Here is a 12163-nt window from a genome sequence, read left to right as displayed (position 1 = left end):
TTAGGAATGCTTTCAGAGGGCAGGGCCTGGGCTCACTAATAGCTCTTTAAACACTGGCAAGGAAATGCTATTAAATAATGCAAAGGCTTCCAGAAACCAAAGCGACTACACAAAAATCTTCCTTTTACCATTTTTAAATACTTCTTTAAATATTCTTTCAATATTATATTTCTTAAGATAAATGGTTTTTTTAAAGAAAAATTGCAGCTGGATTAAACTTTCCCTCAAGAAAGCAATCTTATCGAGAATAAAAGTCCTCTGGAAACCCAGAAGATGTGAACTTTCTAAGTAAATGAAAGTTATTGACAGATCTCAATATAATTAAATCCGATCATGCCTAACTCTAACAAGTCCAACAAACTCTTTGTTACTCTGGAATTTAGCTTTCCCATTCTGAATACGTTTTGAACAAAGATGGTGACGTGAGGCAGATGCAGAGAGAAGAAACGCTAGCCTTCATTTGTCTCCCTCCTGGCCACAAGGCAGTGTCAGGTTGGCCTCTGCTAACAGACCCTTCCCATAAAAAAATGCAGCCTCTGGGCTGCTCCTCCCATCGAAACAGCAGTCACCCCAGCAGCCTCCACTAGTCTCTGACCCCCCATTCTGCACCCCCTCTCCCCTCATTGCTTCTCCACACATAGCCAGAGTGTCCTTCCCAAAGCACAAATCAGTCTGTGTCCTCCCCACTGCAAACCTTTCACCGGATCCTCAATTCAGTCCTAGGGAGAGGCATGCCGTCCACAACTAGCCCCTCCACCCATGGCTCCGGCCTCCCCTCCTACCACTGTGCCCTTGCCCCCAACAGACAACCTTGCTACAATGCCAGAGTCCCCCCAATCTCAGGCTCTGTCTGTCTCACAGCTTCACTCTCTTTTAGGCTCATCTCAATGACTGGTTTCTCAAGGAAGCCTTCTTGCCTTCAGCCTCTGCATTTTGGGTTAAGTGTCATTGATGTGTTTCTAGAACATTTTTTCTTTTTTCAATTTTTTTTTTTTTTTTTTTTTTTTTTTTAGAGACAAGGTCTTGTTCTGTTGCCTAGGCTGGAGTACAGTGGCACAATCACAGCTCACTACAACCTCCAACTCCTGGGCTCAAGCAATCCTCCCAGCTCAGCCTCCCCAGTAACTGGGACCACAGGTGTGCACCACAACACCTGGCTATTTTTTTTTTTTTTTTTTTTTTGTAGAGATAGGGTCTCCTTATGTTGCTCAAGCTGGTCTTGAGCTCCTGGGCTCAAGTGATCCTCCTGCCTCAGCCTCCCAAATTGCTGAGATTACAAACATGAGCCACCATGCCTAGCCAGCTCTTACTCTCAGAGGCAGACAGTGTTCTGCTCACTTCCTTGGTATGTTATCCTGTTCCAAGTGAGAAAAAGTTTCAGTATCCAAATGGACATTTTCCTCCTCCAATAACATAACTGTCGACTCTTAATACATGAATAAGTTTACAAATACTACTGTATATTGTCTTAATATATTTTATATTTGACTCAAAACAACAACAAAACTTTACTCCTAACCAATTAGAAAAAGATTTGCTTTTTTTTTTGAGATGGAGTTTTGCTGTTCGTTTACCCAGACTGGAGTGCAATGGCACGATCTCGGCTCACCGCAACCTCCGCCTTCTGGGTTCAAGCAATTCTCCTGCCTCAACCTCCCAAGTACCATGCCCAGCTAATTTCTGTATTTTTAGTAGAGACGGGGTTTCACCTTGTTGACCAGGATGGTCTCCATCTCTTGACCTCATGATCCACCCGCCTCAGCCTCCCAAAGTGCTGGGATTATAGGCGTGAGCCACCGCGCCCGGCCCAGATTTGCTTTTTAAAGCATCCTAAAGAAGTAAATTAGCCCAGGCATGGGGGGTCACACCTGTAATACCAGCACTTTGAGAGGCCGAGGCAGGAGGATCACATAAGACTAGGACTTCAAGACAGCTGGACAGCAGAGCAAGAGCTATGTCTCTACAGAGGCCCAGGTGATCCTCCCACCTCAGCCTCCCAAGTAACTGGGACTACACGCACACAACCCCTTGCTCAGCTAATATTTATATTTTTTTGTAGAGACAGGGTCTCGCCATGCTGCCAAGGTTGGTCTGGAACTCCTGGGCCCAAGCAATCCACCTGCCTCAGCCTCCCAAAGTGCTAGATTTACAGGCATTAGCCACCATGCCCAGCCTACAAAAATGTTTTAAAATCAGCTGGGCATGGTGGCTCACACCTGTAGTCCCAGCTCCCCAGGAGGTAGAGGCAGGAAGATTGCTTGTGCCCTGGAGTACATGACTGCAGTGAGCCCTGATTATGCCACTGCTCTCTAGTCTGGGTAACAGACCACGCTCCTGTCTCTAAAGAAAAGAAAGAAGTAAATTATTACATCTTCATATGAACTTCACAAAAATGTACACCCGCTATAGCAAAATATAACCCACAAAATTTCAAAAAAAATTTTTTTTTTTTTGAGACAGTCTCCTTCTCTTGCCCAGGCTGGAGGGCAGTAGCACAATCTCAGCTCACTGCACCCTCTGCCTCCCAGGCTCAAGGGATTCTCCTGCCTCAGCCTTCTGAGTAGCTAGGATTACAGGCACACACCACCACCACAACCAGCTAATCTTTGTATTTTTAGTAGAGACAGAGTTTCACCATGTTAGTAACACTGGTCTTGAACTCCCGACCTCATGATCCACCTGCCTCGGCCTCCCAAAGTGCTGGGATGAGCCTGGCCAAAAAAATACTTTTCTAGTAACATCTTCTAAATTAAATAAACAACTTGTTTTTAAAAATATAAACATTATGATAAACAATTTGTTTCTAAAACATAGGACTTTTACAAAAAGAAGTCATATAAATACTCTTACTGTTTTTCATATTATAGTCATGGTCCAATAAAACCATACCAATATTCTAACTTGTATAAAAACAGAATGAGCCAGGTGTGGTGGTTCATGCCTATAATCCTAGTGACTCAAGGGGTTGGCATGAAAGGATTCCTTGAGGCCAGGAGTCCAAGACCAGCCTGAGCAACACAGGAAGACCCTGTCTCTATAATAATTCTAATTATTAGCCAGGCCTGCAGTCCTAGCTGCTCAGGAGGCTAAGGCAGGAGGATCCCTTGAGTCCAAGAGTTCAGGGCTGCAATGAGCTATGGCGGTGCTATTGCACAGCCTGGGTGACGAACGAGACTCTATTTCAAAAAAAGAAAGAAAGAAAGAAAGAAACTGGAATTAAGAATTGCTAGAAAAATTCATAAGAATCTGATAATCTTCTAATCCATAATGTTCTAAAAGCAATAAATTAGAGGCAGAAACCTGCCAGGCTCAGTTGATAAAGGGAGATGCATCCTTTCTGGAAGTTGCACAAACGCACCTATTGCATAGCTTCAAACACTGTAACAGAGGCACTCAAATTGTACTTCCTTTCTGCACTCTAATTAAAACCTAATCAAAGATATAGGCTGTATTACTTTTGTGCCTCTTAATCAGATTAAAGAATAAAATGCTTAATATTTTTGTGATTTTGGTACTATTTCTATAGCTCATGGAAAACAAGAGCTTGGTATTCTAGTCCAAAAAACAATTTATCTGCAAAGAAATTTCTATATTCACATCCAAAGAAAAGCTGAAGCTGCTCAACAACAGTGTGCAATTCAAATCCAAGGGGACTCGGATAAAGAGGATTTCTTTCGCGGGGTCAGGGATAGTGTTACACGGTTTAAGAAGTCTCGGTAGACTTATATAATGGCGACAGCCCATAATCTTGCGTCACAATACTTTGGGGTGGGGAGCCTTTTGACTATGTGCCTGATGTAAATGTAGTAACTATACCAAAAGGTGCCCACGTGGTAGGGCTACAGTGTCAAAGCAGACAACCTTAAGATGCATGAGTGGCTGGGCACAGCAGCTCATGCCTGGAATCTCGGCACTTTGGGAGGCTGAGGCAGGCAGATCATTTGAAACCAGTTCGAGATAAGCCTGCCCAACATAGCAAAACCCTGTCTCACTAAACATACAAAAATTAGGCTGGCAAGGTGGTTCACATCTGCAATCCTAGCACTTGGGAGGCCAAGGTGGGCAGATCACCTGAGGTCGGGAGTTCAAGACCAGGCTGGCCAGCATAGTGAAACCCCATCTCTACTAAAAATACAAAATTAACCAGGTGTGGTGGCACATTTCTGTAATCCCAGGTACTCGGAAGGCTGAGGCAGGAATATTGCTTGAATTCAGGAGGCAGAGGGTGCAGTGAGGTGAGATCACACCACTGCACTCCAGCCAGGGGGACAAGAATGAGACTCTGTATCAAAAAAAAAAAAAATTAGCTGAGTGGGGTGGCACGCACCTGTAATTCCAGCTACTCGGGACGCTGGAGGCACAAGAATGGCGTGAGCCTAGGAAGTAGAGGTTGTATTGAACCAAGATCATGCCACTGCACTCCAGCCTGGCTAAATAAGACCCTGTCTTTAAAAAAAAAAAAAAGATACAAGAGAGCTGTAAACAGAAAGTTAAAAAAAAAAAAAGGCAGATTTGCTACTCAGTTTCAGATGCTTTATGGACCATCAGCTGATAACTGCATCTTACCTAATGAAAAAGTAAAAACCAGTTGTTAGTGTTAATTCTTCCATCTGAAATTTTTTATGTTAAAGGCTGACTATTAAAACATCACTCTATAAAGAAAGTGCAAGAGACCAGGCATGGTGGCTCACACCTGTAATCCCAGCATGGATCACACTGCACACCTGTAATCCCAGACAGATTGCCTGAGCTCAGGAATTCAAGACTGACCTGGGCAACGTGTAAAATTCTGTCTCTACAAAAACATATAAAAAAATGTAACCACATGTGATGCTGCATGCCTACAATCCCAGCTACTCAGGAGGCTGAGGTGAGAGGATCACATGAGCCCAGGGGGCCGAGGTTGCGGTGAGCTGAGATCATGCCACTGCACTCCCGCCTGGGCAACAGAGCCACACCCCATCTCAAAAAAAAAAAGAAAAGAAAAGAAAAAAGAGAGAACTGAAAAGTTTTAATTAAAAGCCGAGACGTGTCTACGTTTTATTTTGCATATGAGCATTATCTGCAACCAGGTCAATGTAAAGCAAAATGAAAAACTATCTCCCTGAGACCTGAAACACTTTGACACCACTTGCCGATCAAGGAAGTCTGAGCTCTGTGAAATGAATCTGTGGCACTTCCGCAAGAAGTTCTTTTGACAATTTTTCTGAAAGGCTCCAAAACCAATTTACTTCAGCGTTCTGAGTATAAGAGGAAGTAACAGAATCAGTGGAGACAACATGCCCTTATTTAAAGTCTGAAGAACCTGAGTTTGAATCCTGCTGCTTCATCACCAGCTGGGTGGCGCTGCTCTCATTATTTAACCCCTCTGAGAATGCTTCCGCTCAGCAAACTGGGCCTGTCACCACCTGCCTCAGGTGGCATCAATGCAACGTAAATGACGTAGATAGGAGGGTGGCCAACTGGTGTCTGACATACAGTCACACTCGTTTCCCCGCTTCTCCCCTTTTGAACTTGGATTACTCAGGTAGTCAGGGTGAAGCCTCTGATGATAGCCTGCCTTATTAGTCCCCATACTCAATCAACATAGTGACCTACACTTAGCATCATCAAAAAAAAACTGCCTCAACCATTCAGGACGTAGGAGTAGACAAGGACTTCATGACCAAAACACCAAAAGCATTGGCAACAAAAGCCAAAATAGACAAATGGGACCTAATCAAACTCCACAGCTTCTGCATGGCAAAAGAAACAGTCACTAGAGTGAATCGGCAACCAACAGAATGGGAAAAAATTTTTGCAGTTTACACATCTGACAAAAGGGCTGATATCCAGAATTTACAAAGAACTAAAACAGATTTACAAGAAAAAACCAACAAGCCCATTCAAAAATGGGCAAAGGATATGAACAGACACTTTACAAAAGAAGACATACATGAGGCCAACAAACATGAAAAAATGCTCATCATCACTGGTCATTAGAGAGATGCAAATCAAAACCACACTGAGATACCATTTCACGCCAGTTAGAATGGCGATCATTAAAAAATCTGGGGACAACAGATGCTGGAGAGGATGTGGAGAAATAGGAACACGTTTACACTGCTGATGGGAGTGTAAATTAGTTCAACCATTGTGGAAGACAGTGTGGCGATTCCTCAAGGACCTAGAAATAGAAATTCCATTTGACCCAGCAATCCCATTACTGGGTATTTATCCAAAGGACTATAAATCGTTCTACTATAAGGACACATTGACACAAATGTTCATTGCAGCACTGTTTACAATAGCAAAGACCTGGAATCAACCCAAATGCCCATTGATGATAGACTGGACTGGGAAAATGTGGCACATATACACTATGGAATATTATGCAGCAATCAAAAATGATGAGTTCATGTCCTTTGTAGGGACATGGATGAATCTGGAGAACATCATTCTCAGCAAACTGACACAAGAACAGAAAATGAAATACCACATATTCTCACTCATAGGCGGGTGAGGAAAAATGAGAACACATGGACACAGGGAAGGTGGTACTACACACTGGGGTCTATTGGGGGGAATAGGGGAGGGACAGCGGAGGGGGTAGATAGGGAGGGATAGCCTGGGGAGAAATGCCAAATGTGGGTGAAGGGGAGGAAGGCAGCAAAACACACTGCCGTGTGTGTACCTATGCAACTATCTTGCATCTTCTGCACATGTACCCCCAAACCCTAAAATGCAATAAAAAAAAAATTTAAAAAAAAAAAAGAACTGCCTCAGGACAGGCGCAGTAACTCACACCTGTTATCCTAGCACTTTGGGAAGCCAAGGCAGGTGGACTGTCTGAGCTCAGGAGTTCAAGACCAGGCCTCATAACATGGCAAAACACTGTCTCTACTTAAAAAAATATAAAAATTAGCCAGGCATGCTGGCACACGCCTGTAGTCCCAGCTACTCGGGAGGCTGAGACAGAAGAACTGCTTGGACCTGGGAGCCAGCAGTTGCAGTGAGCCGAGAACGTACCACTGCACTCCAGCCTGGGAAACGGAGTGAGACTCCATCTCAGAAAAAAGAAAAAACTTTTGCTTCCTCGATAGTAACTAGCAATGTTCATAAGGGTTTTTGGGTTTGTTTTTTTATTGTCTTTTGTTTTAAAAAGAGCTATTCCAGAACTATCCAAAGTCTCTCCCCCAGTTCTCTGGCACCTCTCTCCTCAGATGTCCTTCCTGATCTGCCCTTGTGGGTCCATGGGAAAGACAGTCTATTCAGCTGTGACTCCATCCTGCTGCCAGGAAGAAAAAGGATAAGGGCAAATCTGGCCACATCATTCCCTTCGGATTTCTTTACTAGCAGCCCCACCCCTAGCACTTTTAGGATAATTGGCAGCTGCACCTAAAACCCCAGACTCCATGGAATGATATATAAAACCCCAGCCAGGAGCAGTGGCTCACGACTATAATCCCAACACTTTGGGAAGCTGAAGCAGGTGGATCACCCGAGGTCAGGCATTCAAGACCAGCCTGGCCTACATGGCGAGACCCCATCTAAAATACAAAATTACAAAATTAGTAGTTGGTGGCACATGCCTGTAATCTCAGCTACTCAGGAGGCAAGGCTGGCGAATCACTTGAACCAGGGAGGTGGAGGTTGCATGAGCTGAGATTGCAACACTACATTCCAGCCAGGGCAACAAGAGCAAAACTCCATCTCAGGAAAAAAAAAAAAAAAAGGATCTGGGCTGTCCTTAGTCTTCCCAGGGGTCAGCCCGGGGTCTTCCTCCTGCCATCTGCATTCTCCCTCACTCAGCTCATCCACATTCAGGGTTTTACACACGGGCTACCTAATGCCAACACGCAGTGTCTCTCTAGTCACCTCCTGACCAGACTCATATCCGCTTGCCTCTTTCATCTCTCCATTTGAATACCCAACAGGCATCTCAAAAACACTCCCAGCAAGGCCCTCCCAGTTCTCCCCTTTGTAAGAAACAGCCCTCCATGTACCCTGTTGTTCAACTCACACTCTCAGAGAGATTTCTCCTTTCTGTCCATCACCTTTTCCCCATATCTGTCTCTAAAGTCCCCAACACCTAGCACAGCACACGGCAAGCTTCCCCATAAACGTGTGCTGAGTCACCTTTAGAGGGCACCTGCTAACGAGGGAGGTCTCCCCTGGCACAGGTCACTTAGGAAAGGTACTTGTTTCTCATGCAGGCTGTGGAAAGGACAGCCCAGGACAAGGACTCAAGACTCTATTGTGGTCTGAACTCTAAATTGCCTGAGGTCCAGGAGAGTACCTGGGTTGTGAACTCAGAGACACGGCTGCCAGGAGAGCAGAAGAGGATGGAGCCCAGGCCAGGCTGTCCCCATTGATCCTGGGAGCCAGTGGCAGCAGGAAAGGCCCACAGCCCAGGATAAACCAGCCACCACCGGATCCTTGCCCTGCATTTTCCAAGCTGCACAGCTACAACTTCCTGTACTTATTACATTCATGTCTCTTCTGTTTCACCACCCCAGAATGTGATGAAATCTTCCAGAAAGCCCAGCCTGTCTCAACTGAGACAAAGCAAATGAAGAATTAAAGTGTTTGTACTTGGAGCAGAACACTGAGAAAGAAACAAGGCCCCTGGGCAGTGCAGTGGTGGCAGCAGGTCACAGAGCAGGAGCCTCACCCTGCAGGGCATGAAACCACAGGGGAGAGGCCAGCCAGAGTGTCCTGCAGGGCTGCCCTTGGCGTTGGAGGCTCTAAATCAGTAATGTAAATGAATAATGTGCCACCAGCGACAGACGTTAGCTTCAACAAATGCAGACACAGGCTGGGCACGGTGGCTCATGCCTAAAATCCCAGCACTTTGGGACCAAAGCAGGCAGATCACTTGAGGTCAGGAGTTAGAGACCAGCCTGGCCAAAATGCTGAAACTTCATCTCTACTAAAAATACAAAAATCAGCCAGGCATGGTGGTGCGTGCCTGTAATCCCAGCTACTCAAGAGGCTGAGGCAGGAGAATCACTCCATCCCAGGAGGCAGAGGTTATAGTAAGCCGAGATCACACCACTGCACTCCAGCCTGGGCGACAGAATGAGACTCTGTCTCAAAAAAGAAAGAAAAAAAGAGGGGAGGGGGGAGGGAGGGAGGAATGCAGGCTGCCGCAGTGGCTCACACCTGTAATCCCAGCACTTTGGGAGGCTGAGGTCAGGAGTTTGAGACGAGCCTGGCCAAAATGGCAAAATCTCATCTCTACTAAAAACATAAAAATTAGCTGGGCATCTTGGCAGACACCTATAATCCCAGCTACTTGTGAGGCTGAGGCAAGAGAATCACTTAAACCCAAGAGGCAGAGGTTGCAGTGAGCCGAGATCATGCCACTGCACTCCAGCCTAGGCGACAGAGCAGGACTCCCATCTAAAAATAAAATAAAATAAAACAAAATGAAAATGCAGACACAGCTATGTCTTACCTACATGAGGTGAAATGGAAAGTCTGGGACAGGTAAGAGCCCAAACAATAGCTATGGGTGAACTGCCTCTCTGGCTCTGAATGCTCACTGGCAGAAGCCGAAAGGAAACAGTGGTCACTTATACAGGTCCTTGTGTCTACATGATCCAAGTGAACTAGAAGGCCATATTTCCCTGATACTTAAACAAACTGCCCTTGCCCTCATAAGGAGGGCAAAAGATTGGTATGGGTTTTATTTTATTTATTTATTTCTGAGACAAAGTTTCCCTCGTCGCCCAGGCTAGAGTGCAATGGCATGATCTTGGCTCACTGCAACTTCTGCCTCTGGATTCAACCAATTCTCCTGCCTCAGCCTGTAGAGTGGGTGAGACTAGAGGTACACGCCACCATGCCCAGCTAGTTTTTGTATCTTTAGTAGAGACGGAGTTTCACCATGTTGGCCAGGCTGGTCTTGAACTCCTGACCTCAGATGATCCACTCGCCTCGGCCTTCCAAAGTGCTGGGATTACAGGTGTGAGCCACCGCACCTGGCCTGGTGTGGGTTTTAGAATGGCCTACGTGTCCTTTATTGTGGAAAGTCGCTGAGGTGAAGGAAACAGGGAAATGGCATGCTCAAGGCAGAAGCAAAAGAAAAGACGGGCACCCTCGCCCTCCCCCAGCTCCCTTGGCGGCCAGCGCACTCCAGCGCCAGCGCTCCTTGCCTTCATGCATGGCCCACAGCCACAGCTGGGAATGGCATGCCACTCAAAAGCGCAGGATCAAGCATGGTGCTGCAGCCTTGGACATCCACAGTTAAGAGATCCCATGAAAATCCCTCCACAGCCGCCTAAATCAATTAGCAATTCACTTCCTCAAAACAAACAAACAAAGGAATAAAGGCTCATGTGTCACTAAATGCTACAGATGGAACAAGATCCCCCAGAGCAAGTATTTTAGCAAACACCAAACGCCAATGGGTTACATGCTAAATAAAGCTAAAATTAAAAAACATACTCAAAAAAATGAAAAGACTATCCAGCTCACACGTGGATTTAGGCAGCAGCACTGGTTTTGTAAAGCAGTGGAGGCTATGAGAAGGCAGCACACAGGGAAATCTGGCTATTTGTAATGCAATGTTCACAGCCTACCTTTTCAGACCCAACAACACACTCACAGGGCGGTATGACAGAAAAAAGAAAAAGAAAAAGAAAAGAAAGAGGAACAAGCAAAAATTAGAAACATATAAGAACAGAAATAATTTTGATCGCTACAACACTACATGGACAAGAACTGACCATGGGTTTTCATGAGAGGCATGTGTGAGCTTTTAAGTAAAATACACCTGCACATCGTGTCTGGGGAAGTCCAGCACCTGAAGTTCAAACCATCTATCAGGCGGCCTCTCAGTATGGTCAATGTGTCAAACCAAACCTTACATCTGGACATTTCCTACTGACCTCATTTCAGGTTGGACACTTCCTTGCTCCTACCAAGAGTTGCAGGGGAGAGCAAGGCTCTGTTCCCGCACCAAATCATTGCTTCAAAACTTGGACAACTGGCCGGGCGCAGTGGCACATGCCTGTAATCCAGCACTTTGGATTTGGGAGGCCAAGGCAAGCGAATCACTTTAGGTCAGGAGTTTGAGACCAGCCTGGCCAACATGGTGAAACCCCGTTTCTACTAAAAATACAAAAAGTAGCCAGGTGTGGTGGTGCGCACCTGTAGTCCCAGCTACTCAGGAGGCTGAGGCAGGAGAATTGCTTGATTCCGGGAGGTGGAGGTTGCAATGAGCCAAGATGGCACCACTGCACTCCAGCCTGGGCAACAGAGTAAGATACCATCTCAAAAAAAAAAAAAAATTAGAGAACCGTGGAGAAACAAAAGCAACAACAGGTTACCTGTCACAAGAGAAGGACACATGTGATTCCAGCTCATTGGTGTCATTATCTCACTGAAGTTCAAGTGCTAACTGATGTCTAATTGCAATTGTCCCACTAGCGTGAGCAAGCAACTTTATTCGCCACTGTATTTTCAGTGCCTGGAGCCATGCCTGGCACATGAAGCCCCTCAACCAACACTTGTCAATCATTATCCACTATATGTGAGGCACTGTGTTCCAGCACACTCTTATTCCTGCAGAGTGGTGAGCCCAGATTTCAAAGACAAAAAAGACCTGGCATTCAAAGGTGGCTCTGCAGCCTTATAGCCGAGAAGTGGATGACTGAAAAATGTCACTGGTGCCCTTGAGGCAAAGGAGGAAGGCAAAAATCAAGGGGTCAGAGCAGGGTTCCTGACCCATGCTGCCTATGAGCTTTCAGCCTTCACCCCTTCTCTGTAAAGCAGGGGCAGGCTGCTCCTTGCCGACCTTGCAGGTGGCCGCCAAGTGGTGCACACCATACAGCACCACCTTATCAGGGATGACTCTGCAGGTGCCTGCTGGCTGGACAGCAGTGTGCGTTCTTCAAAAGGCACAGGAGGCACAGCAGAAGGCCATGAGATGAGGTGGAAAGGCCCTGGGCCTCAGAGACAGACCCGGTGCTTACATCAGCTCTGCTGCTCGCTGGCTGCCCAGGCCTCTAAACCTTGCTGCTCCAGCCCCTTATCAGCCACCACAGCAATCCCATTTGGATGGATCGCAGGGCTGCATGAGGATTCAACACAGAGCAGCTCTACAACACGCCTTTCCCCTTCCTTAAGCCACATATGCACATTTGGATGAAGAAATGAAAATTCTTTCCTTCCAGAC

The 12163-nt window shown here is 46.0% G+C and overlaps 1 protein-coding gene across 17 annotated transcripts in view; it reads right to left on the bottom strand.

Moving 5' to 3' along the window:
* The window catches only part of TRAPPC9 (trafficking protein particle complex subunit 9), a 714602-nt gene that overhangs the window by 686164 nt on the left and 16275 nt on the right, over positions 1–12163 (bottom strand). For 6 of the 17 annotated variants that reach the window (XM_078353100.1, XM_078353106.1, XM_078353108.1 and 3 more), the window contains one exon: positions 10566–10586. The exons of the other annotated variants lie outside the window; for them this stretch is intronic. In XM_078353100.1, the coding sequence (XP_078209226.1) occupies positions 10566–10586 (21 nt within the window). The remainder of the gene's footprint in view (positions 1–10565; positions 10587–12163) is intronic. 17 annotated transcript variants of the gene reach the window in all.

The sequence above is a fragment of the Callithrix jacchus genome, chromosome 16 (genome assembly GCF_049354715.1).
Source record: "Callithrix jacchus isolate 240 chromosome 16, calJac240_pri, whole genome shotgun sequence".
NCBI lineage: Eukaryota > Metazoa > Chordata > Mammalia > Primates > Cebidae > Callithrix > Callithrix jacchus.
This window is presented reverse-complemented; position numbering and strand designations above follow the sequence as displayed.